A 27535-nucleotide genomic window follows, 5' to 3' on the forward strand; every position below is an offset into this window, starting at 1 on the left:
TTAAAAAAAAAAACATTTAAAAATCGTTCTGAATCGATTAACGAGGATTCGGCACTGATTCTATCTCTCAGCCACTTGTACTCGCTTTTCATCGCACCCCTTCCCCGTGACACGCGTCGTCACTGTCGTCAGTCCGTCGGAAGCTCTCGAATGACGCCGTCGTCGGATGTTTCTATTATCTAATTTGTTGTGAAAAACACTACTTATATATGAATAAATAGATATTTTTTCTTATGAATAAATTAGTTTTTTTTAATCAAAAAACTTTATTTATGCGAGTACTATTTATTGTTAGCAAGAAAAAATTTTGTGGCTCTTTAAAAACTTTGAAATTTTGTAAATTGTAATTTTGGCTCTTCCGACTCAAAAGGTTGCCGACCCCTGGCCTATTCCATTAGGCTGAAAACGTTTGTGTTTTAATAAATATTTCTCAGTGTTATAAGGTGTTAAATGTTTTATTAAATGTTTTAAAAGAAGCTGAGTTTGATATTCAATTTTATAGCAACAATGCTTACAAATTAATAGAACATTTAGGAAGAGTTGCATAAATGGAACAACAGATCAGTTATCATCCACTTTAAAAATATAGTAAGGCTATGAGTCAAATCTACTATACATTGCATACATGTACTAGCTGTTACCCACGAATTTTGCAAGCAAAACCCATTTATATTCAGTGTTTCAACAACCATAGTAATTGTTATGTAACACCTATCGCCGAGAATGATGAGAATTGCTGAGAATCAAACGAACTATTTTCAATTTGATCAATTTTCTGGAACATTTACAATCATTCTATAATCGAACCAATATGCAATAACAAATTCGAATTTAAAACGGCTCGAACATTTGGTTAAAAAAATCGAAATATATGAAAATATTTACAACAATGTCTGAAATGTTATCAATATAATACACCTAAGTACTCAATGAAAACTAAACTTAGTTGAAAACAAAAAATCCCATCTAAAATAGTACAATAGGAGCCGTTCTTCAAGTTAAGCCTTAATCCTCTTCCCCCGCGGGGGAATTTCCAAAAATCTCCTCTTAGTGTGCGTTTTCATCAACGTACCATGTACCGAATTTCACCTCTAGGTTCAACAGTTTGCTCTGGCGATGATGAATCAATCATTCAATCAGTCAGTCAGTCCAAGTAATTTTATATATTTAGATAAGCAATCAATTTTTTTGAATAAGATTTTTTTTGCATAGGTTTAATTTCTACAAGGTATTGACACTGATTTAATATTAGCTTTTTTCTCTCTATGCCTTTTCAGGCCTTTAATATACACAAGTAATAAAACCACTTTAATGGAGCAGAAAAAAAATATAGGAAAAGTTCAAGCATTTGTATTCATAAAAAATTACTATTTTCAATTGATTTAATTTTAGAAAAATTACTTTTGTCTAAATTTAATACTTTGTTGTCTTAAAATCAAAACACATTTAATGAAAAACTTCTGGTAAAACAATTTATTGTACAATCAACTGAAGTCTCCAAACCATATTCTTAATAAAATAAAGCTGATAGTTTCTATAAATATTTTAAAATACAAATTGAATTTTATATTTTTTTAATATATCTAAAACATGATTTACTCTACAATTTACAGTCAATTTGATAAAATCTGTTTTAACATCAAGAATTTTAAAAATTTATAATCAACTCTAGTTTGATTTTTGCTCTGCTGGAGCACAGCTAGAGAAGATTCTTCATTTAGTTTTATATTAACAACAAACCAAAATGAAAGAATCAAATTGATTTTTTGAAATAATTTAGAGAATGACAAAGTAGAATTATATGACTGGATGTAATGAAGAAAATTTGGGATAATTTTAGTCTATTTATTTTTGTTTCAACAAATTGTATAAATAACATTTTGAGAAATGTAACAAACAACAGAGTATCTCAATCTTTTTACCAATGACAAATATATTCAATAAAAAAGCTTTGACAATCTTTGTACACTAGCAACAAACTGGAATGTTGGTGCATTAATTTTAAAGTTATTCCTAAATTCATTTCATAAATTATTTAAATATCTGGCAAAATTCAAATGCCAGATATTTTTTTTCACAGCTAAAATTTCTCAAACCTGAGAAATTATTTCATCAATTTGCTTAGTTATATCAAAATAATTTCCATTACTTAAATAAAAATCAACTGATACAATGCTGGGAAAAAAGTTTCTAATAATTTTCACAATTGTTTTGAGCAGAAGTGGTTTTAAATTAAAAAAAATTAAATTTTTTTTATTTTATATAACAATTTAGATTTAATAAAATTTGAACGGAATGGTCATATAAAATTAAATAAATCAAGTTTTCACCATTGTCATAATTCATCTTTTGAAAACATTTCTTGTACAGTCTTTTTGTCTAAAATAGTTGAATCATTCTTAATGAAAAATTTCTGAAAAACTGTCCTGGTCATAAATAATCTGAAAGCTTCCACATTAGTAGAAGGGTTCAAAGATTTTTTTGATATATCATCATCATCATCTTCTATGGATGTATCCTTAAAATCACTAGAAATGTTTCTGAATTGGATCAGTTCTCTGATTTTCAAAAGTAATGTCATAACATCTTGATCAATGTCAAGAAGTTTCTCTTTTCCCATTAGTTTTTCAAGAGCATGTTGAAATTCTATTTCCTCACTCTCTTCTTTATGTCCAAGCTGTTTTGACAAATCAACTAACTGATCTATATCTACCTTAATCTTTTGTAAATTTTGTAATTTATAAGAGAGTTCACGCATCCTCTGATATGCTCCAACAATATTCCATTTTTCAGAATTAGATTGTGAATCACTATGTTCTTCAGCAGAAGTTGTGTTTTCTAGAAGTTTTGCATTCTCTTTGCCTGAAACATCTTTCTTCTGTATGTTATCTACAAAAAATAATTTTAAAAATAAACATTTTTAAGCATACTGAATTATAATGAAACTAATAATAAAAATAATAAAATTATATTCACTAGAGAAAGCGGCTGCATCAGCTATAGACACAACCAAATCTGGATGTTGACGAAAAGCATTTAGAAGCAATTGTCCATCTTCAGAAAATAAAAATACCATTGGGATTTTAATATCATCATTCCCATCTCCAGACATGGCAAACATAGGTGATGATTGAGAACTGGTACCAGGATTATTATCTAAAAACAGTGTGTGTAAATAAGTATGTACAGTACCTCCAATATAGACAAATCATATAAAATGACATTTACCTAATACAATTCCAGCAATGGCACCAGCATTCTGAATGTGACGAGCCTGCAACAATAAGTAAAAAAATTCTAGAATGAATTGATTTAAAGCTTTAACTTGTTTATTCTTACCTTTTCTATAAACATGCAATCTCCTCTTTCAATGACTGCAATTTTACCTTTCAAAGCAGCAGCATTGTATATTTGACAACAGGCTCTTAAGGGTTGGGCAACCTCAATTTCTGATTGAATCTTAAAATTCATACAGAAATATTAATTAATATAGTTTAAGATATATTAAAATTAAATTCATTACTTACAGGAGATTTGTCCTTTAAATCTATACCAAATTGGGCTGGTCCAGCATTCAAAACAATTCTGATATTATTGGGAAGTGAGAAGTAAACAACATATAAGTGTTGCTCTGAAAAGAATAGTGTAATAAATTAATATTAATTCTTTTAAATGCTGTTTGCATAAAAAATTTAATAAATCTGACAGATTATTCTAGTTGATATAATCATTTTAATTCTAAATTTAATTCAAAATTCACATATAAGCAACAAATTTATATCTATCCAAATTATTTCATAGTTTATATAACACACATTCATATTCTACATCATGAGCATAGATGTCACCTAATGTGTGATGTCTTTTCATATTTATTGTCTAATCTCTCAATTTTCAGTGAATGTCTTTATTAAATTATTATATTACTAAAATAGAGGAAAAGCAAAAATATGAAGAATTAATATTTGTTTGGATTCTCAATATATATTTCCAGTTATTTTTATCATTACTACTTTTTATTACTTTTTTCAGCTTCAATATTTCCAAAGATGTAAGGCCTGGACAGGTGATCTGAATCATATTATATAATACTATTTAAAACTTCTCTCAATATTATCTTTTAAAACCATCTTGCATTTACTGTTTATCCAATTTTGTTCAATCCAATTATAGAATTAAGATTTGGAAAGTTATCAAAAAGCAAAAGAGGAATTAAAGGATATTAATTAGCATAATACAATCTAAAAAGAAGCTAAGGAATTGTATTTTAGTAATTAATAACAAAATTAATTTACTAAAATACAATTTCTTATCTTCCTTTTAGATTGTATCATGCTAATTAATATCCTTTAATTCCTCTTTTGCTTTTTGATAACTTTCCAAATCTTAATTCTATAAAAATCACACACAATCTCCTTTTCTGACACCATGTTATATTATATGTTGTATACTGCACTATTAAGATGACTAGCAAACTTAACGTATTATTAGGTCAGTCCATAAGTTCATGCGTATTTTATGACCTTGTTTTGCTGTTAAAAATGCCAGTCTAATGTGATACTTTTTACACTGAAGTGTTAAATTGGATCTCATTCATATAATAATGTTCAGAATTGGGAACATTTCAGTTGTTTATTTTTGTTAAAATGGAAGTAACAGATGAATATAAGAGACATGTTTTATACTTTTTATTTTTAAGTGGTGAGAATGCTACAAAAAATTAAATACTGCTTATAATCAAACTGTAACAAGTGTAAGGACTGCGCAGAAGTGGTTTGAAAGATTTAGAAATAATGATTTTAGTGTGAAGGATAAGGCTCGTACTGGAAGACCCGTTGACTTTGATGATGATGCTCTCTCTGCACTAGTTGAAGCAGAACCATCTTTAACAATTGATGAAATTGCGGAACATTTAAATTCATCCCATGGAACTGTTCATAGACATCTACAACAAATCAAAAAAGTTTCAAAGCTAGGAAAATGGATACCACATGAACTGTCAATAGCTAACTGACAACAACGTCAACTGCTCAACTCCAAAGCTTCAACTGAGAAATTTTACCTCATCCAGCATATTTGCCAGATGTTGCTCCCAGTGATTATCATCTTTTTCGGAGTTTGCAGAATTTTTTAAAAGGAAAAACTTTTGAGGATGAGAACAATGTAAAAAAGGTTATTTCTGAATATTTTGATTCAAAACCGAAATCATTTTACAAAGACAGGATTAAAAAGCTACCATCAAGATGGGAAGAAATTGTACAAAATAATGGTGAATACATTATAGATTGAAATAAGATTTAATTAAAATTTTTTGTTGCTTTTTTTGTAGATAAAAATGCGCACAAACTTATGGACTGACCTGATATTTATTACAACTAAACACTTTGCAAGAGGAGACACACGTGGTGTCTCTATGAATGACGATGGATGACCACTGGGATGGCCGCTAGTGTTGCCACTAGTACATATCGTAACAAGAACTTCCATAAATAAATGAAATTTTAGACTTTTTTAAAATATGTTGACTATTTTTCTCTATCAATTTCTTTTTTTCATGCATTCTTCCTAGTTTTCTTTTGTCTTATTTTGCAAATAAATAAAGTTTGTTTTTGTAAATTTTTAAATCCTTATCAAACCAAGACTGCCATATACTTATCTTCCTTGCCTTCTGCACCCTCTCAGTGCTTCTAAAGTTATTAGATTTCTGTTATTATTATTATTTTAACTATATAATACTGCAAGATGATACATTTGAACTATATTGGGTTAAAAAACCATTTCTGGATTTTCTAGTTTTATAATACATCATTTATTCCAAAGACAAAATATAGTTTATTCAAGAGAATAATTGCCATTACATTCAAGCACCTTCTTCCACTGATTGACAGGTCATGGTTTCTTGATTAATCAAACTCAGGCTTTTTGACTTGAAGAACTCTGCAAATGCAGTTTTCATCTCTATCATCAGCAAACTGCTTTCCACTCATGAAGTGTTGCATGGATTGGAAGAGATGACAGTTGGATGGTGCAATATCTGGTTTATACTGGGGAATGAGAGAGATCTGCCAGCCAAGTTAAAACAGCTTCTGCTGGGTCAACCTTGATGTGTGTGTTCTTGCATTGTCATGAAAAATAATACACAATGCTCATCTGTGGTCATTTAGTGTGGAAGGCATCAGCCAAACATTGCAACTGAGTGTAGTATGTTTTTGAAAGTTATAATGGTATTCCACGAAACCAGTTTCCAATAGACTGATCCACAAATATTCAACCAAATATACAGCATAATCTTGCACTTATGCAATTAGTGGCTTTGGTATCTCATATGATGCTTGACCACCATCTGTCCATGATCTTGTGTGCTTTAAGTTGACATACAGACACATTTTTCATCTCCTGTAATGACAGTTTTACACCAAATTGATAATTTTAAAGTATACATGTGCTAATTTGGTCAGGTGAAAGCATTGACAAACTTGACATATTGGGTGTATAAATATGACTCCACCCTTTTATAATAGACAGCATTAGTAGTACCGTTTGCATGCAATTGAATCTGGCAACACTTTTATTTGAAAGGTTTGACAGCACTCTAAAAATAAGTCTTAGACATCTGTCTAATGTGTAAACAATAATTATTTTTATTTGGTTAAAAACGTTGAATTTTGTGCCAGGAAAACAGTATTTGCAGGAAGTTTTGCCTCATTATTCTATTTCAAAAAAAAAAAACTGCAGCAGAAACATATTGTTTGCTGTTGGAAATTTATGATAAACATGCTCCATCCAATACAACATGCAAATAGTGGTTTTGACGGTTTAAAAATAACGATATTAATACACGTGACAAAGAGCATAAAAAGCCACCAAAAACATTCCAAGATAAAGAATTGGAAGCATTACTGGATGAAGATCCTTGCTAAACACAATTGGAATTGGCTGCTGCTTTAAATGTTACCCAACCATGTATTTCCCAATGTCTACATGCAATGGAAATGGTTCAAGAGCATGGAAATTGGGTCTCATAAGAATTGAAAAAGAGAGACATTGAACATTGAAAAACCATATGTGAATTATTGCTCCAAAGACAAAAAAAAAAAGTTTTTTACACTGAATTGTTACTGGAGATGAAAAATGGATTCACTTTGACAATCCTAAACTCCCAAAGGCATGGGTGCATCCAGTGAACCATGTCCATCAATGCTGAAACAGAATATTCATGGAAGTAAGGTTATGCTGTGTATCTAGTGGGACCAAAAGGGTGTAGTATACTAGGAGCTGTTGCAAATGAGTCAGACAATCAATGCTGAATGTTACAAACAACAGTTAATCAAATTGAATGAAGCATTGAAGCAAAAACATCCAGAATATGCCAAAAGACACAACAAGGTCATTTTCCAACATGACAATGTTCACCCACATGTTCAACATCAGTCAAGGAAACTCTAGAAGAACTTCACTGGGATGTATTCCCCACTTGCCATATTCTTCAATGTTGCTCCTTCAGATTACCACTTGTTTCAATCCATGCAGAGTGACCTTTCAGAAAAGCAGTTCAGATCTTATAAGGATATCCAAAGTTGGGTTGATAACTGGATTGCTTCAAAACAACCAGACTTTTTCCTTCATGGAATCCGTTTGTTGCCTGACAGATGGTTGAATGTTGTATCTTCTGATAGAAAAATATTTTGAATAAACTTTTCTTTAATTTTAAAAACAAACAATGTCTTATATTTACTGAAAAAAGGGCAGAATCATATTTATACATCTAATATTTAAAAAGTTGGTATCACCATATAGGATGTTTTTACTTATGATTGTGCACCTGATCACCTTTCATTTACATACCCCATAAGAAACTTCTAGATGCCATCTGTCAGAAAACAATTGCAAATATTCTAGAGAAGGCTTATAAAATTCCAGATTTTGCATCAATCCAATATTTTGATTTTATGTTCTTCAAGCCTTTTTTAATAAGACTTTATACCTTCATCCAGATATGATTTGATTTTGTTTTTATTTTCTTCCATGTAATTCTGCCTGTGGCAATATCTTTCCTAAACCATTTCTTATACATTTGCATTTTACCTAATAGATTGTCATCACTTTCAATTTCCACTGTTGTTAATACTCTGACATCTTCAATTTATGATGGTAAGATATTGCTATTGCTCAGCATACAATCTATTATTGACTCTTGGTTGTGTCTTAGTCCAAGTAAACATATACAGTAGAGCATCGATTATCCGACCCTCGATTAACCGTCACCTTGGTTAACCGACCACATTCTAGTTGGCAAATTCAAATGTCCACTAGTGATGTGGCGCTACAATATTTGGCTATGTCTTGGCTACTTTAATATTATTTTTACGTGTTTTAGCTGGCAACACTGGTTCGACCATGAAAGGGAGCCAGTATTTAAATGAAGCTTAATTTTCTAATTTTTAACGATACAATAGTGGACGATTATTATTAAAAAAATTTTTTGTTAGGCTTAACATCGATGAAAATTCAATGCAAAGTAGGTTAATAGCGATATACTAATCACATGGGATATAATAATATACTACACTAATAATGGATTTTTTCATACTTTTTGGTTATCCGACTTTTCAATTATCCAACCAACCTCAGTCCCCAATTGAGTTGGATAATTGATGCTCTACTGTATTGTCTTTTTGTGTGGATAAAAAAGGCGTTTTTTTTTTAATTCAAAACCAAAGTCTGTGCAAAACTGTAAAAGTTTACTCCATTCTAATTTATGACTTATTCATTGTACTTTGCATTATTCCTAGTATTAATAGATTGATAATCTTAATACACACAATCGCAAACAACAAAAGTTTTCGTGTTTGTTTAGTATGTGTATGATGCTTTTCAGTTCATACAGCTCTTCTGTCTCATTCTGTTTCTTCAGATGCATATACTGACAGAAGAATTAGGCTTCCTCTATCCTCTTTTAAGTCCAATTAGTATCAATCACTGTTTAGCTTAATGACAAAGAAATCCAAGTTTTACACTAGCCTGCAAATTCCTAGATGCAAATCCCACAGAGAATTAGTGAAATATTGCAAAAAGGAAAATGGATGAACTGAAACCCCAAACATTGCAGGACTTGAAAGACAAAGTATGCTTTGCTTGAAACTTTTTGATGCCTGACAACTATTGTTAACTTGTAGAATTGATGCCCTGAAGAATACATGCTATAATTAAATCCAAAGGGGCCCTACTAAACACCAACTGTATTCAAATACAATATTGTTTAAGATAAAACAGTTTCAACTTGATTTGTGTTCTTTTTCGAGTATTTTGAAATATACAAATCTGCATGATCTTTTGTTTTTGTTTTTTTGTAAAAGATAGTAGCATATAATTTGTGATTAAATTATTTTTTCAAAAAATTAATATGCATTTCATTATGCACCTCTACATAGTGGATTTTAGTGCTCATAGTCATATTTGCAGATTATGATTATTTAACTATCATATTTCTACAGAAAATGCTCAACAATACAAAAATTTTTATACTATGATATTCTAATTTTTATTCTGCAACTTGTAAATATTTTAAATATAAACTATATTTAAACATTAATTTTTTAAATACTAAAATCAATTTAATTTCAAATTTAGTACACAATTAATTTATTTTGCATTTTCTCACTGTAACTTTATTATTACTGTAACATTAAAATTACTCTAAACATTTCATATATACCTTGTTGGCTTTGAGTTTTAGATAACTCAATCATTTCTTGCATGAAGAGGACCCCTTCTTCTCCATCCTCAGCAGTATCTGCCTGCATAATTCAATTGTATGAATTAAATCAACTTTACTTTCAGTATAAAATACAGAAAATTAAATGCAGTTATACAAAATTCATTCTACCTGAGCTGTATTATGAACAAGCTGAATTCTTCCATCAGCCAACATAACCACATTTATTCCCATTTTCTTTATAATTCTTAGATGATCTTTATTTGTAGCTTGGAATTCTGAAGCATGTAATCTCTGAGTTCTAAAAATTTACAAAATAAACAAAACTTATAGACTTATGCTTGCTTATAGACGAAAATTTATAATTTAGTAAGAAAAGGACATAGAATGTGTTAATTAAAATGCCTCAATTTGTCTTTTTTCCACATTTTTAAATAAACTCATTAAAATATGATATAGAGTCATTACATGTATACTGAAAATTACCTAGGTATTTTGGGAGGGCAAATCCCTTCAACTAGATTTTTTAATGGTTGACGGATGGAATGAGCAAAATTTTTTCCTTCAGGAAACAGATAATGAGTGTTAGGACAGGTATGAGTAAACTCGTCTTCATTGGAATCTATTGTTGTAGATGATGATGATGACTGGAATGTAACTTTCTGGATGGAAAAAAAAAATTATATTTGCTATTTTATTACTAATAATTATTAAACACATATGCAATTGGATTTCTCTGTATATATGTATGTAGAAGTAAAGTATGGTGCTGTAAGCTATAATGTGTTAACAGGAAGTTTTATGAGAAATTAGTGATATGATACTACACAGTTAAAAACTTGCATTAACATACTTTGTTACAATTATTTAAATGTAATTTAATACAGTAAAACCTGTCTAAAGTAGACCATCTGTAAAATGGAAACTTTCATGGATGAAAAATAAATCTCATAACAAATGATTTGCAGTGTAAACATACTATCATAAGATGAAAATGTGTAACACAGAAATAGAAGACTTAGGTTATACAGTATTATAAAATTAGCACCAAAGTAAAACAAAATATTTTGGCATAACAGAATATTTACATGAGATAATAATTTAACAACATAATGTTTTGGCATAAATTCTAAATCATAATTAATGTTGTTACTTGTATGCTTGTATCATAGTCAACTTCTTGGTGACAATGGATATCACAATATTATTTTTCCTTTATCCAATTTCAGAAACCTTGTTTGCTATATTAGTGTAAGTTCTGACCTTCTGACATGTACTGTACAAGAGGTTTTTGAAAATTAAGATAAACATTTTTTAGAAAAAAAATGTGTTAATGATAGAAAGTTGAAAGTACACAAGAAGAATTAACTAAAACAAATTGTTTTTATACATAATTTTCTCAATAACTATGGAGATTATGCCAGTTTATTTAATCTGATATTGAAGAAGTCTGAGTCCCAATTCTTATTCTGAACCAACAATGAAGTTCTGCATAAACATCCTCATCTGTATTGAATTGTTTTCCCAAAAGGTGTTTCTTCAGGGAACCAAACAAATAGTAATATAATGGTGCCAAGTTAGGGCTGTATGGGGCAGAGTTTCCCAATGATTATAGTGCAACCAGCTCAGGTGTGCACTGTGGGAAGTAATATTTTCATGCAACAAAACCATCAATCAGAGCCTGGGTTGTTTGTAGCAGATGCTGACTTTCAGTTTCTCTAACATTGCACAATAATGTGGAACAATCAGTGCAGCATAATAATATGCTACACTGATTGTTTCCCTCCTTTGGCAAGATATCCACTAACAGAATGCCCTAATGATCCTAGAACACAGTGGTAGCCATAAATTTGTGAGGAAACACCTCAGAATTTCTTGCACATAGGAGATTGTGGGTGTTTCCATGTCATAGTCTTGCTTTCTTCCTGATATAAAGTATCAAACCCGTGTTTAATCACCTGTAATTATATGAGCCAGAAAATGATCACTTATCACTTTCAGATCTATACTGCATCAGATTCTCCAAATACATCCCCAAAACTGTTAAATTGCACTGTTCTGACAGATTGCCAGGTATCCAATAATCACACACTTTGTGAAAACTCAGAATAATTGTGAACAATTTCATACATGGTTGTCTGAGGAAAGCCCACCATCTCTACAAACTCATACATGTGATGACTTTTTGAACTAGTTATTACATTGGTTTTCATAAACAATATCCTCAATATGAAAAATGTCAATATTCAATATCAACACATCTGACTTTAAATTCATTGCACCAAAAAACATACTTGTTTTCTTCATCATCACATAATCCCAATAGACAGAAACCAGTTTATGATAAATATTATTTGCCAATGTCCATTTTGCTTGCAAAAAAAAAAAACATTTTGGATTACTTTGCAGATGCCCACAGTGAACCACTCTCACATGGTTGCCACCATCTTTCAACTGAACTTAGCCACTGGATGGCATCACCATTTCATTGGCCTGATGGTCATTCCTTCTTAATATCTCTGAGAAAAAAGAAACGTGTTACCTTACTTTTCAAAACCCCTTGTAAGTGATGTCATAAGGTTAAAATGTTGCTACATATATGAAAGTGGAGAAGTAAAGAAAAACAATCAGAGATAACATTGAGGTATTCTGAGTTTTTCCAAAAGTTTTAATAAATTTAATTTGCATAGATGAATGTTGATTTTGCTCTTCCAACTTTGCCTTTATCCAAGACTTTTTTTTTGGACTTAACATATTAATAATGTTATTCTTAAGTGTTAAATAATCTCACCTATTAAATATTAAAAATAACTTTTAAACATTTTAACATTTTATGTTTGATAGGATGATATTCTACATTGTTTGATCAATGAGGTAAAAATGGACTTGAAAAATATTCAATCTAAAATAAATTTTTGCTTATTAGCTGTTTTATAATTTTGTGAAGATAACCCACTATGGAATACATTCCATAGAAAATTGCAAGAACAACACAAAACTTTTGTATAACTCACCTCACTGTATACCCCATAAATCTAGGGTAATTGTTGAAAGCAAGATGCAGTTTAGAAAGCTACCATCTCAAGTATTAAAATAATGCTTTTTCTATTTCATTTCCATTGTGAACAAATCATTGCACATATACAAAAGTAATCAGGCCCAAATATTCTATAAAAATCATTAACTTTCAGATTATTTAGATCACCTATCAACAATTAAAATATAGGGTGATCATAATTTACATTTCACTTTGAACCCCTATAAAATGAAAACTACTGGATCAAATGTTTCCAAACCTAAAAATATTATAAAGGAGATAATGGGATTTCATAACCTGCAAAAAAAATAACTAGTTCAAAAAGTCATCACCAACAGAAAAATCAAGGTTTATTCCTTAAACTGATATCATACCACACTTTACAAATAACAATGGCAGTAGATGTTCATTGTGCTGTCCACCATTTCCTGCAAGCAACTGAGAGTGCAATATCATGCTCTCCAAAGTATCTTGAAGTGCACAAGCTAGAAAGTTATGAATATGCCAGGGAATTGCATCAGCTATGACAAATATCTAATGTTGCAATAAATGGTGCTTTAGCAGTAAAACCATATGAATTTGCATAAACAGTGGGTGTTCATAAAATGCTGTTTCCCTCCTGATGGTGACTTTTTAAACTAATTATTTTTTGCAGGTTATGAAATAACAAGACTGCCTTTATAATATTCCTAGGTTTGGAAACATTTGATCCACTAGTTTTCATTTTATAGGGGGTTCAAAATGAAAACTTAAATTATGATCACTGCCATATAAATAATTTTTTCTAACATAGGCAGATAGACCACTATCTTTTATTAACATAAACTAAAATTATAATAATTTTTGAATTAAATTTAATTCAAAATAATAATTAACAAAATCAAAACTAAAGATGACATAACCTTTTTGTTTTGTTTTAAGCCTTGTAACATAGAAATCCATTCAGCCCGGTACTCACTGGCCACCCATAGTAACTTGATTTAAAGTGTTTATGAATTACCCCAGTTATGTAAGTGTAAAAATAAATATATACAATTTATCATTTTTATTTATAACTAATTTTCTTTGTCCAGTATTAATAATAAAATAAAAAAAAAAAAAAACAGAATTAAACAGAAAATAATTTATTAAAATTAATAAATTTATTTATTAAAAATAATTTATTCATTTTCTGTTTAATTTTGTTCAGCTAATTGCAGCATTTTACACAGGATTTTTTCATGAGTTTTGCTTGTTTTCATATTTTAATTTTGTAACACATCAATTATGTTTAGAAATTTATTGCAAGTCAATGATTTTAATATTTGTTAGAACCATTAATGTTTTTTGTTTTAAATTGAAATTTAAAATCAGCATGTAACTTGCCTAACTACATAACCCACACCCTCTTTCAGATTATCTTTCAAACAGAAATATTGTGTTTGGTTTATCTGTCCAAATTTACAGTAGTTTGTTACTTAGATTAAAAAAAAAAAAAATTGGTAATCAAGGAAGAAGAAATAAATTGAAGGAGAAGCAGTTCTAAATATTAAGTGTAGCATTTTCCAGCTTTTCTTTTTCCATATCAATAAATAAAAAAAAAACTCTTTAAAGTGGAAATTATCAAAATGGATAAATCTGGTATAGTACTTTTTAACGTGATATGGATGCTGTATATTCTATATATATGAAGTCACCAGAAGTGCTGTGAGACTGTCAACCAAAAAGTTTTTGGATTAAAGTGACTTCATATATGTGAGAATTAGAGTTAGAAGGAAAGTCATTTTTGGACAAATTAACAGAGGAGAGAAAAAGATTTAGATTTTAATAGAAAATAATATTTTAAACTTCAACAAAATTTTGGAAAATGGATGTCAAAAGAAACTTTCGATTTTAGAAAGGAAGTTGATTTCCTTTCCTATGGCCAACTCATGAGATGAGTCAAAAATGTGGCTTTTGCACACGCTACTTGGCCATCAGAGAGGGACGATATAAAAGGGACATTTTCCCGCCATTCAGGGCAGTCCGTTGAAAGAGGTATTGACACATAAAGGCTGTCCATCGGAAGAAGTATTGCCATATGAATCCTGGAAAGTCATTCAGAGAGAACGCCATTCAAAGAGTCTGTTATACGACAAAGTCTGTCATAAGAAGAGTTATCCATACAAGAAAGTGCCCTAGAAAATATAAGAAGAAGAATATCCATAAATAAGAAGATCCTCATACAATGAAATATTGAAATTTGTGAGAAGGTAATATATAACCACGTTCCACTCGATTGTAAACTCTCTCATTAGGTTTAATATAGGATATTTAGGTTTAGGTTTAATTTAGTTCGTAGTGACTTAGGTAAAGTACGATTTGTTATTCATTCATTTGTATACTTTTAATATTTTTGATTTATTAAATGTTTTAGTTCATTTTTATAAATATGGTCTAGTTAATGTTAAATATTCACATTTATTCCTATTCAAGTTACTTGTATTCCTCATACGCACAAGTTAGTGATAACGCATGTTAATCCGTGTGTAATAAAACTGATTAATTGGTGTCAACATCCTGATGTGATCTAGACCTTACCATCTAGATCTTTAACAATTTATTTAAAGCCCTCCAAAAGAATAAGTGAGCCAATCTAACGATTGTGTGTCAGTAAGTGACATAGGACAAAATTCTATGCCCTTGGCTTCTCACACACACACACACACACATATATATATATATATATATATATATATATATATATATATGTATGCTATATATATATATATGGTATAGTACTGTTACAGTCCATTTTAGACAGGTTTTATGGTATCATTATTTAATTTAAAAAACACATATGTAACATAACAATCCCAAGTTAAATACACATAATACATTTAGTTTTAATTAATAATATTAAATTTTACACATTGTTATGTTATTTGCTCTTATGAGATAAACATTTTGATAACAAAAAAATGTTTTAGTTTCATATCATTAAAATAATCTTAATAATGTTATTTTAATATTAATAATTATATTTTTCATCATATTAATATACTCCCAGCAAAAAACACATTGAAAATGCTTATATTACCTACTTATAATTAGAATTGATAAGAAAATTGCTCACAGTGAGTGAAGAACTGTTCAATCTGGAGATACTTAATGGTAAAAGATGAGCTTCTGTCGTAAATACAAAGTCATCTATATCTAAAAGTAATTCTTCTTTGGAAGTAAACAATAAATATAAATATTTTAATGTCTCTGCCAAAACAAATGAATCCATCCTGAAAAATAATCGACAAATTATTTTGCTTTATATTTATATTTTTAATATAAATATCAATGTCAATTTATTTTAATTAAAAGTTATTAACAAATAGGATCTTTAACACAACAGTATATCATATTAAACAAGGAATTAACTCTTCTCTGACCCTACCTTTTATTCTTATTTTGAATGAATTAACAAGATATTCCAATATATGTACTGACAGATAATTTATGGTATTTATTTATTACAATAGATAACTCATAATAATAAATAAGAGATAAATTAGAAATTTAAGAAAAACTTTGAGATATAGATATAAGGATCAACAGAATAAAAATATGCATAGAATGTACAAGTAATTTTATTAGCTGCCAAAGAAAACATTTTCATAAAAACTGGAAACCAATGAAAACATGCAATAAATTTTATTTAGAATCAATATATAAATGAAAAAATTCACAAAGATAAAACTAACAGAATTAGAAAAACTGAATAATGTAAAGACAGAAATATGATGAAATGTTGTGTGACAGTATTGGTAAGACTAAAGGAATAGTGCATAAATCAATAAGAAATGTGATGTCTAAGAAGACATAATGAACATAGAGATAGAATTATATGTGGTTACAATAGATAAATGTACAACTATAAATAGTTAAACCATTTTCAAATGGCCATCAGTAAGAAAAACAACATTATAATGTTAATTTAGATTACTTGAGTGCATAGAAAAAAGTGCAAGTAAAATGGATAGTTTTATAAAGAAAAAGATCAAAAATTACTGAATGAAACAAATGAAACAGTAGAGAAAAGTTACAATAGTAATTATCTAAAAATATAAATTTTCCTTTATTCCTCTGTAGATATTTTATTACTTAAACAATTATCAACTTTAATACTAGAGAATTTTCCATTACTATTACTTATTATACTCAATTATTTCTTTGGATAAAAGCATTATAATCTTTTTATCATCAAATTTATTAATTTACCTATCTTCATGATTTCCAGTCCTGACATCTTTTACAGCAGCAAATCCACAAGGAACTCTTGCATATTGTTGCAAACTTTCAAGAACTCTTTTACCAACTTCTAAATAATATGGATCAGTTGTTGCCTAAAAATTTATTAAATAATGCTATTTATACCAATTTAAATGAAAAAATCCACTAGAGCAGTGATGGGCAAACTTTTTAAAGAGCGGGCCAAAGGAAAAGAAGAAAACTTTAGGCGGGCCAATATAATTGTAACCTAGCGCTGCATCTGAAAACATGTGGCGCTATAAAAACATGTGCAGGCCGTCCGCCATATTTCTTTTTCTCTCTTTCGCCTACGCTACACACAACGAGTGGATGTTCTGTACCGAAGCATGCTTGTAACCGATCGAGCTTTTACTCAATAAGTGAAAAACAAAATTTTGTACATGATTGTAAATAAACTTTCATGGTGAGATATAAAGCTTCGGTTATTTTATATAATCAACGAACACTCAAGTTAAGTGGTGCATCAACCACCACAGCCTGTATTCTTTTTTACTCGTCAGATTAGGAATAATGTCGCGCGGGCCGGATAGAACATTTCAGGGGGCCGCATCTGGCCAGCGGGCCGTAGTTTGCCCATCACTGCACTAGAGCAATGATATATAGTGGTACCTTGTACTTCAAACTCCTCTAACTTTGAAACTTCTATAGTTTGAACACAAAATTCAAAAGAAATTTAATCCAGAGTTTAAACAGTGCTTATGAATGTATAAGAACTATTTAAACTACACATTAGAATTTTGCATGCAGTAAAAAAAATGAACACGCTGCATAAATGTTATGCTATATAAATGTTTTGTGTTCAAGTTGTCTCTTGCTCTTACTGCAAAACCATCTCATGTTATACTTGTGTGTTTCCAGTGTTTTTTTTTTTCACTTTAGTTTTGATGTATTTAGTTATATATATAATCATTAACTACATTAATCATGCCAAATGAAAAAGAGTATGAAGCAACAAAGCTAAGAGGAAGGTTGTACTATTGATGATTGAGGCGAAAAAAGAATTTGTTGAGAAGTATCTAAGTGGTACAGATTTGGCAGATTGGTAGTCTTGTTTAATTAATTAAGATGCCAAAGTCAATAGCACACAACCAGTAAACACAATTTTCTTTCTATTAATGTATTTATGTATTATTTAATTTTTATATTGTTTTCATGTTCTAATTTATTATTTAAGGCATTTAATTATCTTATTTTAGCTTTAAATTATGTGTATTTGCTGTTTAAATAGTATTTTAACAATACTCATTTAATACCTATTTATTGAAATGGATATTGTTCAGGTATGGGAATGGATTAATTCACTTTCCATTATTTCTAATAGAAAAAATTTCAAATTTGCAATGGTAAAGACTTGAAGACTTCTCAAGGAAATTGAAATCATTAGTGCAAGACTGAAATTATCTGCTGGAAAGAGTAAGGCTAGTTTTGTTAAATGGGAAAAGTTGATTTGGATTTCAAACAATTCGAAGTTTGAATGGCCTTTTGAAACAAGTTAATTTCTAAATATGAAGCACCACTATATATAATATATTAAATAAATAAATTTATATTATATTACATAATTCAGAGAAAAAAAAACTGCAAATTAATATTTATTACTTTATCTCATGAAAAAAATGCTTATAATAAATATTATCTTGAGTTTTATAACAAATTTTCCAATCTTTTGCTAATGTCCTTCATAATTTTCTAAATAAAAATTTTTTAAGGCATTTTTCATATTAAAAAGTTTATTTTTAAGACAAATATTGATAAGTATTTTCACAGCTATTGTATCTTAATATCAAAAACATTTTAAAAATTTTCAAGAATTTAGCTCTAATCTCTTAAACATTATTAAGTTAAATTAATTATTGTTTGAATATTTGATATTGAAAAAATATTAATTAAAAAGATATTAATTTAAAATTTGCATTATTATGTTTCAATGAACTGAAGATTATCATCATCAAATTATTTAAAAAATACAATGTACAAGGTCTGTTCAAAAAGTATCGGACCTTTATTTTTTTCGCGTAAACCAATGATGCGCGAGAGGCCTCCTTCGGTGGAGTTGTGGAGGGGACAGTCATGCACAGCCCTGAATTTTTTCCCGCCTGCAGGAAGCGTCAGTCGTTGGCAATCGGCCTATGAGTGAGGTCATGTAGTGCGCTCTCGTCGGATTCCACTAAGCTGGAAAATGACTGAACAGCGTGAGCAGCGATATTACATCAAATTTTGCCAAAAACCTTGGCGATACCCGAGTGTAAACCATTCGCAAGATTCNGTTTCAATGTCACCTGAGTCTAAAAATGTAAAAATCGTGTAGAGCTCATTTTATTACCAATAGCTATACTTTCACTCTGTTATATAACTTAGAACAGAACCGGGAATATAAAAATCCTAATAAATAAAGAATTCCTCGACTAATTATTCCGTTGATCCGTGAAGTGTTGTAAGGTTAATCAAATAATATCCTCATAACTGAATGTTTTTGAACAAGTTGTAAAAGACTTTTCTTGCATATGATAATGATTTCCAAAATTTTGTACTAAGTTAGTAATAACTAATGAGTATACATAAAAAGATATCCAAAATTTTCTCGCTATTTAAGAAAGTAAAAGATTTAAAAATTGACGTAATATTTTATTCTATGTATGTCTTGTCTCTTTAATCCGACATTAAGTTCGGTAGACTATCATTACAGCTTAATGCCGAACTTAATATCGGATTAAAGAGATAAGACATACATAGAACATAATAACAGCTATCCAAAAGTGATATTTAGGGTAATATTTTATGTTTAAAATACTGTACAAAACTTCAGAATTAAATAAAATACAAAATACGGTGGGTGATCGGTTAACGAACATAATCCGTTCCAGACTTTGTTCACTATCCGAATTGTTCGTTAATCGATTATAGATTTACCATAGGTTTTTATGGGAATTTGATTAATTCGTTCCAGAGACCACAAAAAATAAACAATACATACTTTCTTATTACGTTTATTTATATGTAATAATAAAAATATAGCCTATATATACACAATCTTGCATTTTTATTAGTCATGTTTTTTCCATTTGTAGGGGTTAAAGAATTTGTGTAACATCAATTGCTTTTCTCTCTTCTGGATTTTTCAGAAGTAATTAATAGCATTGTAATTGTAGAGATCCTCAAGCCTATTAACCTCAACCTGGTTTGGATGCAATTCTAAAACTGTTGTTCTGACATCTTCCCACTTCTTCAAAAGATGTTTATTAGCAGAAATCGGCATTAATCCTCTTTTTCAGAAGAAAACATATCTTGCCGAGTTTCTTGTGTTCTTCATTCAAGAGTTCTTGGTGCTTTTCTGTCGTCAGATCCGTTTCTGGTTCCATTATGAGCTCTTCAATGTTCTTTATTTCTCAGATGTGATTTTTGTCAATCCTTTAACTGCTTGAGTCTTCTTGATTATACAGTATCTTTCTTAGACAAGACTGAAGACTTGTTCAAGCCACATAAGATATCTTCTGCCCACTCTCTACCTTTGCTATTATACTCTCACCTTTCGAAAATAAAAATTGACACAAAACTTAACGAGTTCCACCGGACAATCTCGCAAATACTATAAAAGAATTGTTTCTGTCAGAAAAATAAAAGGCTGGAATTATAAGGGAGAGTTCCAATGTTTAGAGGAATACAATCATATCAATATATACTGAGTTGAGTGTCAATGTCGACGTCTTCCGCACTCTGAAAAGTTTCGAATTGTTGCCCAAAGACAAGGAAAGACCAATCGGTATTCATTATGTTATGTCGCTTCTTCTTGTATTTGTACTGTGAGGTTTGTTATCTAAACATGTGTTCATTGTTCAAACATAAAAGTCTTTCACGAAAGTGTTAGTTATCCGATTTGTTCATTAACCGATCACCCACTCTATTAATAATCTATTTTTGCAAAATGAAAATAATACTAAATGACTAAAGATTTCTTTTTTAATAAGAAATCATTTTAAAATAAGTGAAATTATAACTGAATTAAATTTAAACATTCATTACATATGAATTGTTTTATTTTGTTCAAAATATATTTGTGAAATGTATCAAAGCACATAAGCAATATTTTAACCAAAGTTATCAGAAACTGAACAAACTAAAAACAAAAATTCAGCTCAGCAGTTGCTTAGTTTTTTTTGCCCTTTAACAACAATTATTAAAATATTTTAAATTCATTTAGTTTGATATAAATTAATTAAAAAAAAAATACTATTTAAATAATAAAAGTTTCCTTTTATGATAAAAAAGTTTATATTTGAATATATATTCTTATCTTTCAGATTTAATTTTTAGAACACTTACTTTATATAAAAAGTAAGTACTTTCTACAAATTCAGGTCTCAAAGGATGTTGTCCCCAATGAACTTGAAAATCAACTGTAAATGCCTGAAAGATATTTTCAAAAGTTATCACTAATAAAAAACAAATTTTAAAACATTACAAATATACAGATTATTAAGGGTTGCTTATCATAGATTTATTATTGTATTGAAAATAAAAAAGTAATTTAGAGAGAGGTCATAAAAAACAAACCAAAAACAATTCTATATATGAACTACTATTTATAAAATATAAAGTTTTGTATTTTTGCCTTTGGATTCTCTGTAATACATTAAACTTAAAAAATAAAATAAAAATACAGCACCATTTAAGTTATGTAATTTGTACTTATGCTAAATTACATAACTTAATTTTTATAAACAACTTTGTCTAAATCCAGTTTTGACCAAATTCAGCAAATTAAGAACTTTTATGCTGCTTTTGTCAAAATTTAATGTTGTGTACAGAATTTAAAATTTGATTTTATTTACACACATAATAACATATGTATGTAATATATATGTTATTATGTATTACACTAAACAATCTTCCAGGTATTTATTGGACTATATTAAAATTAATTAATAATCTGAAACAAAACAATTTAAATACAGGTAGTTGATTAAGTATATTAAACATCCTGAAGCCCAATAAATATATCACTAGTCAGTCAATGTATTTTATTGGTACTAAAGTACATGCCCTGGCCCCGCAAGAAGCATTACCAGGGCTTGAAAACAATAGGTATGATTACAATGAACAATAACTACAATTGAAGAGTTTGTACAAAAGATTCTAAGAGTGAGCAAGAAAATATAGGGTAAGCCTACATAAAACGTCCGAAAAGGACGTCACACACAGTTCGCGTGTAGTGTACAAAAATATAAAAAATGCATATTTAAACGTCCGAAAGGGACGCCACACATAGTTCGCGTGTAGAAGTACTGCAGGAAGAGGCACCATGGTGCCGGAGAGACGATTAGCTGTGGATGGTGTTATAGTTGACACTGTAGATCCTTTTGGCAAAGTTTTTGAAGGCTTGGTAGATTTCTTTGTTTAACCAGATGTCGGGATGCTTACACAACCAGGGTATGTTGAAGTGGTCTAGTAGAAGACTAAACTCGAATCTTTCTCTTTCAAAAATTATGCAGTTGTACAGGTAGTGTTCTGGACCATCCCTGACGTTGCACACGGGGCATACATCAGTGTTGCCATTTGCAAACCTCGCAAGGTAATTAGCAAATTTCCCATGTCCGGTTAAAATTTGATTGACATAGAAGTCAGGGGTGTACCACCTTATAGCAAGGTACTGCTGTAAGTCAGGGATAAAGTTATGCGTGACATGCTGCATGATTTGATCCCAGTCGGATTGCCAGTGTTGTACAGGTCAGACCAAAGCATGCTGCGAAGGGTTCGTTGGCTTATTTTCCTGTAGGCTATCTGGTTCTTATCCATTGTAGTGGCAGTTTTGGCAAGAGAGTCGGCCCTCTCATTGCCAACCACCCCCTGATGGGCTCTGACCCATGTAATTTGGATTTTGCACGAAGACATCTGCAGCGCATTCCTGATGTATTCAGCCAGCGGGTGTAATTTTGGGCTATTAATGAGCCTGTAGGCCGAAAGGGAGTCGGTACGGATGGTGGCAGTGATATTATCGTAGTTCCTATTAATGTGCTCGACGGCTTTCCAAATGGCAAAGAGTTCTGCCTGGAACACCGTGCATTTATCATCAAGGCGGTAAGTCTGGTATGAGAGTTCAGTAGTGTTCTCATATATTATAAGACCACAGCCAACTGAGTTATTTATTCTTGATCCGTCAGTATAGATGTTAATACTGGTGTCGTCATTGTCCATCTTAGTGTTGGTTATCTGTCCGATTGGAAAGAGAGTTTCATTGAATGGGAAGGTCCATTCTATGTCCTCATGGTGAATAGTGTCGTTAGAGATGTTAATGGTGCTGCCCCATTTAATTTGCTGATACTTTTCTTTTTGAGCGATTTCCAAGTCTATCGGTGGTCTTCTAGCGAGCACCTGGAGACACCGATTGCTAATAGTACGAAAAGATTTAGTAATTAGTAACAGTGCCCGTCTCTGTGAAGAAATCAGTTTTCTCTTCGTATGCACTTTCTTAGTGGACCAACCCCAGGTGCCGCAGGCGTAGGTTATGAATGGCAGGTAGATACTGTCATATACGATGGCCATGGCATTACTAGTCATCCCCCAATCCCTTTTTGCCACTTGGGCAAAGGAGTTCATGATGATGCCTGTACGGGAGGACACATATTCGACGTGTCTGTCCCAAGACAGCCTGAAGTCTAAGTAAACACCTAAATACTTGAGCGATTTTTCAATCTTAATAGTGCGTTCATTCATTTTCAGGTGCGGCGGCCTCAGATACAAGTTCTGTTTGCCCGACTTGTTGAACACAATACCTTTAGTTTTCCCTGGATTGAAGCACAATTTGTGTTCAATCCCCCAGTTATAGACACGGTTTAATACGGTATTTCCTCTGGCTTCCAGGTCAGCTCTGGACCTGCCCCCCAGAAGCAACATCACGTCATCAGCATAAGCGAAGCAGAAATCCTGCCCGAAGTTGTTTTTCAGAAATGCGTCAAAAGTAATATTCCATAACAATGGCCCACACACCGACCCCTGTGGGCATCCTCTGCGAACATTCTTGATGACAGAATGCTGTCCGTATTCTAAGATGGCTTTCCTGTTTCTGAAATAATCATGTAATAGTTGGAGAATATTCTTTGGGCAGTTGATGTTGCGCAGCTGGTAGGTAACCAGGGGCCACCAGGCACTATCGAAAGCCTTCGAGATGTCCAGGCTGAAATATATCACTAGTAGAAAATTACTTAGTATTCAATTATTAAATAGTGGATTACGATTATTTAAGGCAATTGTTTGGTTATATTTCGATAAGTGATTAAGCCACCATCTCATGATAAATTTAAATAATTTGTAATTTTAATTTGGAACACTCTGGAGGAAATTTATTCATATAAAAAAAAATTAATATAATTATTGAATTTATCATGAGATAGCACCTTATCTCTAGCCTATCTCTAGCCAAATTGTTTTGTTTTGGATTATTAATCAGCCTTAATGTAGCCTGATTCAGAAGATTATTTAGTTCTGTTTACTTAATCATTATCCCTTTTCAAGAACTTACATATATTTTTTTTTTCCATCTCTGCTTAAAAAATTATGAAGCAGAAACAAAAACATTTGTAATTTTCTTAATATGTTATATATTAAAGATTACTTTAATTAGAAAGTAACATTATAAATTCATACATTTACTAGCAGATGAGCCCAGCATTGCTCCAACAAAAAGCAATGATAGCAAAGATTAAGATTATTAGATTATAGCCGATCTTACCCATTTTCATCAAGTGCAAGAATTAGGTCCCCCTCTCCCAAGACTAAGTAGAAAATTTTTAGATATCTGCTTACCACACTGGGATAATAATAATTAAGATTCATAAAACCCTTAACTGATGTGTAGTACCACTATGTGATGAATAAAAAAAAACATTTTCGTAACCCTTTCTGGGTTCTTCTTCAGGTTTACTAAATTCAAAAAATAAGCTAGATCTTTCTAAATCATTCCTAAATATAAATTCGAACATAAAACTGAACATTAAGATGAAGAGTTTGAATAAAGCGAACTTATATGCATGAGTTCCCCATGTCAACTTTATATATGATAGAACACTAAATATCACAGAATTTTTAGAAGGGTCTAAAAATATGTTCAATTTCCTGCATAAATGCAAAAAAGACATTTAAAATAGTAGAATAGAAGCTGAGTTCTTCAGGATAATCCTTAACCCTCTCCCCCCGTAGTGGGAATTTCAACAAATCCCTTCTTAATGTGCATTCTCATGGCATACCCTATTAAAATGCAATCAAAAACACAAAAAAACTGCATCTAAATAGTATAATAGAAGCAGAGTTTTTCACGGTAGACCTTAATCCTCTCCTCTCCCCCATGGGGGAATTTCAAAAAATTCCTTCTTAGTGTACAGTACATTCTCATGTTGTACCTTAACTGTGTACCAAATTTCAACTTTCAACTCCTAACCATTTGGGCTCTGCGCTTATTATTATCATTGTCATCATTATCAACCCATCTCGATTATATTATAAGATGAGATCAGAATTTCTTTCATTAATTTCTAAATTTCAGTGACAAATAACTATTAAGTGATATCAAATTACAATCAAGTTGTTTTATTTAATAACATTTAGGAAAAAAAGTTTACCTCTGGTAAAAAATTATGCCTTTGAATGACCTGATACAGCATTTCATGAATTTCTATAGCAGATTTAATATCTCCTTTAAGCACCTAATATAATAAAATGAATTGAGAATATTAAAAAACAACTTAATTAGAAATGTTCAAATTAATCAGAAACCTCACCTGGAGTCCTGGCCAAAATGCCAAAAGTGCATCCATGAAATTTCTTGTATTTGTATGAGGTCTGTGCATGTGAACATCCACTAATAATGGACCCTGACTGACATATTTCATCACAGCTGAATAATGCTGTAAAATATATTTATATTTATGATCTTAATGCTTTAATAAAACAAAAGAGTAATAAATATTTATTTTTTATTTTTTAATATTTCTTTGCATTACTATACATTCATAAAGAAATATTAAAAATGCTGTATATAAGAAATAATTGTAAATAAAAATATGTAATTATTATCTCAGACAGCAATGGAGCAACCTTTATTGGCTGCAGACTGTGTGTGAACTTTATAGGTTTCTGATGGGCCATTTGCATTTTTTTTTCTCAGACTCAAACTTCAGGTATTTACATCTACGTGCAATATCTTGTAAACTTTCTCTCTCTCTCTCATGACCACCTACGGTGTATAGGTCAGTTATTTTGACATAGTATTATGTATATATTATGTAATCTTTTTTTGTTTCAAATAAACAATTATTAGTTGTTAAAATGGCATCTGAGTGATTCACTTCCAACTCGCCATCTCCTCAACCACCTTCACACAACTCACTGTATCTCAGACTTCCTCCATCCCAAATCTGATTACCAGCACATGACCACTAGCATGACCTAATAAGAACAACACAGACATTAACCAAAAACAGCCATAGTTACTGTGAAGTGTTTTCTATCTTGATGTAGTCATCGCCGAAGCAATGTCAACCCTTCGGTCAACTGGTGCGGAAGCATAGGGAGTGCTTTGTGCATTGTCACATTTTGTTAATTTTTTTCCATACATGGCACTACATGTAAAGCCAGCAATCAAATATAGACAGAAATTAATGGATATATAAAAATCCAATTGATAATGTGGAGTGTGATGTACATGATCTAAGTTAGAAGTATTTGAATGTAATTGCAGAGTTTTGTAGCAATTGGTCAAACATCCTAGGAGTGTATAGTGAACAAACAAACAAACATCCTCATTTAAATATATAGATATAATCATTATGTATGATGTAAGCCAACATATGGAGGAGAAGAAGAAAAAGATGAAGATGTTTAAAATATATGAAAGCAACCTTCAGTCCATCCTTTCAGCTAAGAAATCCTCACAGATAAGATTTGCAAGAAATAAAGTACAAAAATAGAAAGGATGGAAATGCTATCCATTGACCTTATCCTTATTCTAAAGGAAAAAAAAAAGAAAGAAAATCTCAAAATGTCTTTTTTTTTTTCTTTTGATTCTTTAAACTCTGGGCACTAAGAGAGCATTTTAACATGTTGACTGCCACGAGTGTTTTGCACCTACAAATCTTGGGCACCATTCATCATTTATTTGCTCTTTTTATTCTGGTATTTTTGAAACCGTGTCAGTAACTTATTTTAATTCAAACACAAATTATTTATCGTATTCATACAGACACTTGGCAAATCACAGAATTAAAATTTATTTAGTTGACTAAATAAAATTTAATTCTGTGATTTGCCAAGTGTCTGTATGAATACGATAAATAATTTGTGTTTGAATTGAAATAAATTACTAGCACGGTTTCAAAAATACCAGAAAAAGTAATTGCTTGTTTAAATTTATTTTTAATTGTGTAATATTCACAATAATAACAAACATTAGACTAGTTATGGATAGTAACATTACAATAACTATTCTTTACACTCTGAAACTGTGTTTTTAA

The 27535-nt window shown here is 30.5% G+C and overlaps 1 protein-coding gene across 1 annotated transcript in view; it reads right to left on the reverse strand.

Moving 5' to 3' along the window:
* Positions 1 to 1463: 1463 nt before the first annotated feature.
* LOC111641368 (ER degradation-enhancing alpha-mannosidase-like protein 3) overlaps positions 1464 to 27535 on the reverse strand; it is a 34844-nt gene continuing 8772 nt past the window's right edge. The window contains exons 4-16 of the mRNA XM_023387523.1: positions 25805 to 25930; positions 25646 to 25729; positions 21354 to 21437; positions 16983 to 17107; positions 15847 to 16003; positions 10202 to 10377; positions 9887 to 10016; positions 9716 to 9797; positions 3528 to 3631; positions 3340 to 3459; positions 3229 to 3274; positions 2977 to 3156; positions 1464 to 2889 (exon numbers count right to left, since the gene is read on the reverse strand). Of these exons, the coding sequence (XP_023243291.1) occupies positions 2336 to 2889; positions 2977 to 3156; positions 3229 to 3274; positions 3340 to 3459; positions 3528 to 3631; positions 9716 to 9797; positions 9887 to 10016; positions 10202 to 10377; positions 15847 to 16003; positions 16983 to 17107; positions 21354 to 21437; positions 25646 to 25729; positions 25805 to 25930 (1968 nt within the window). The 3' untranslated portion in view covers positions 1464 to 2335. The remainder of the gene's footprint in view (positions 2890 to 2976; positions 3157 to 3228; positions 3275 to 3339; positions 3460 to 3527; positions 3632 to 9715; positions 9798 to 9886; positions 10017 to 10201; positions 10378 to 15846; positions 16004 to 16982; positions 17108 to 21353; positions 21438 to 25645; positions 25730 to 25804; positions 25931 to 27535) is intronic.

The sequence above is a fragment of the Centruroides sculpturatus genome, unplaced genomic scaffold (genome assembly GCF_000671375.1).
Source record: "Centruroides sculpturatus isolate CEXI.00-Female unplaced genomic scaffold, Cexi_2.0 scaffold1350, whole genome shotgun sequence".
Lineage (NCBI taxonomy): Eukaryota > Metazoa > Arthropoda > Arachnida > Scorpiones > Buthidae > Centruroides > Centruroides sculpturatus.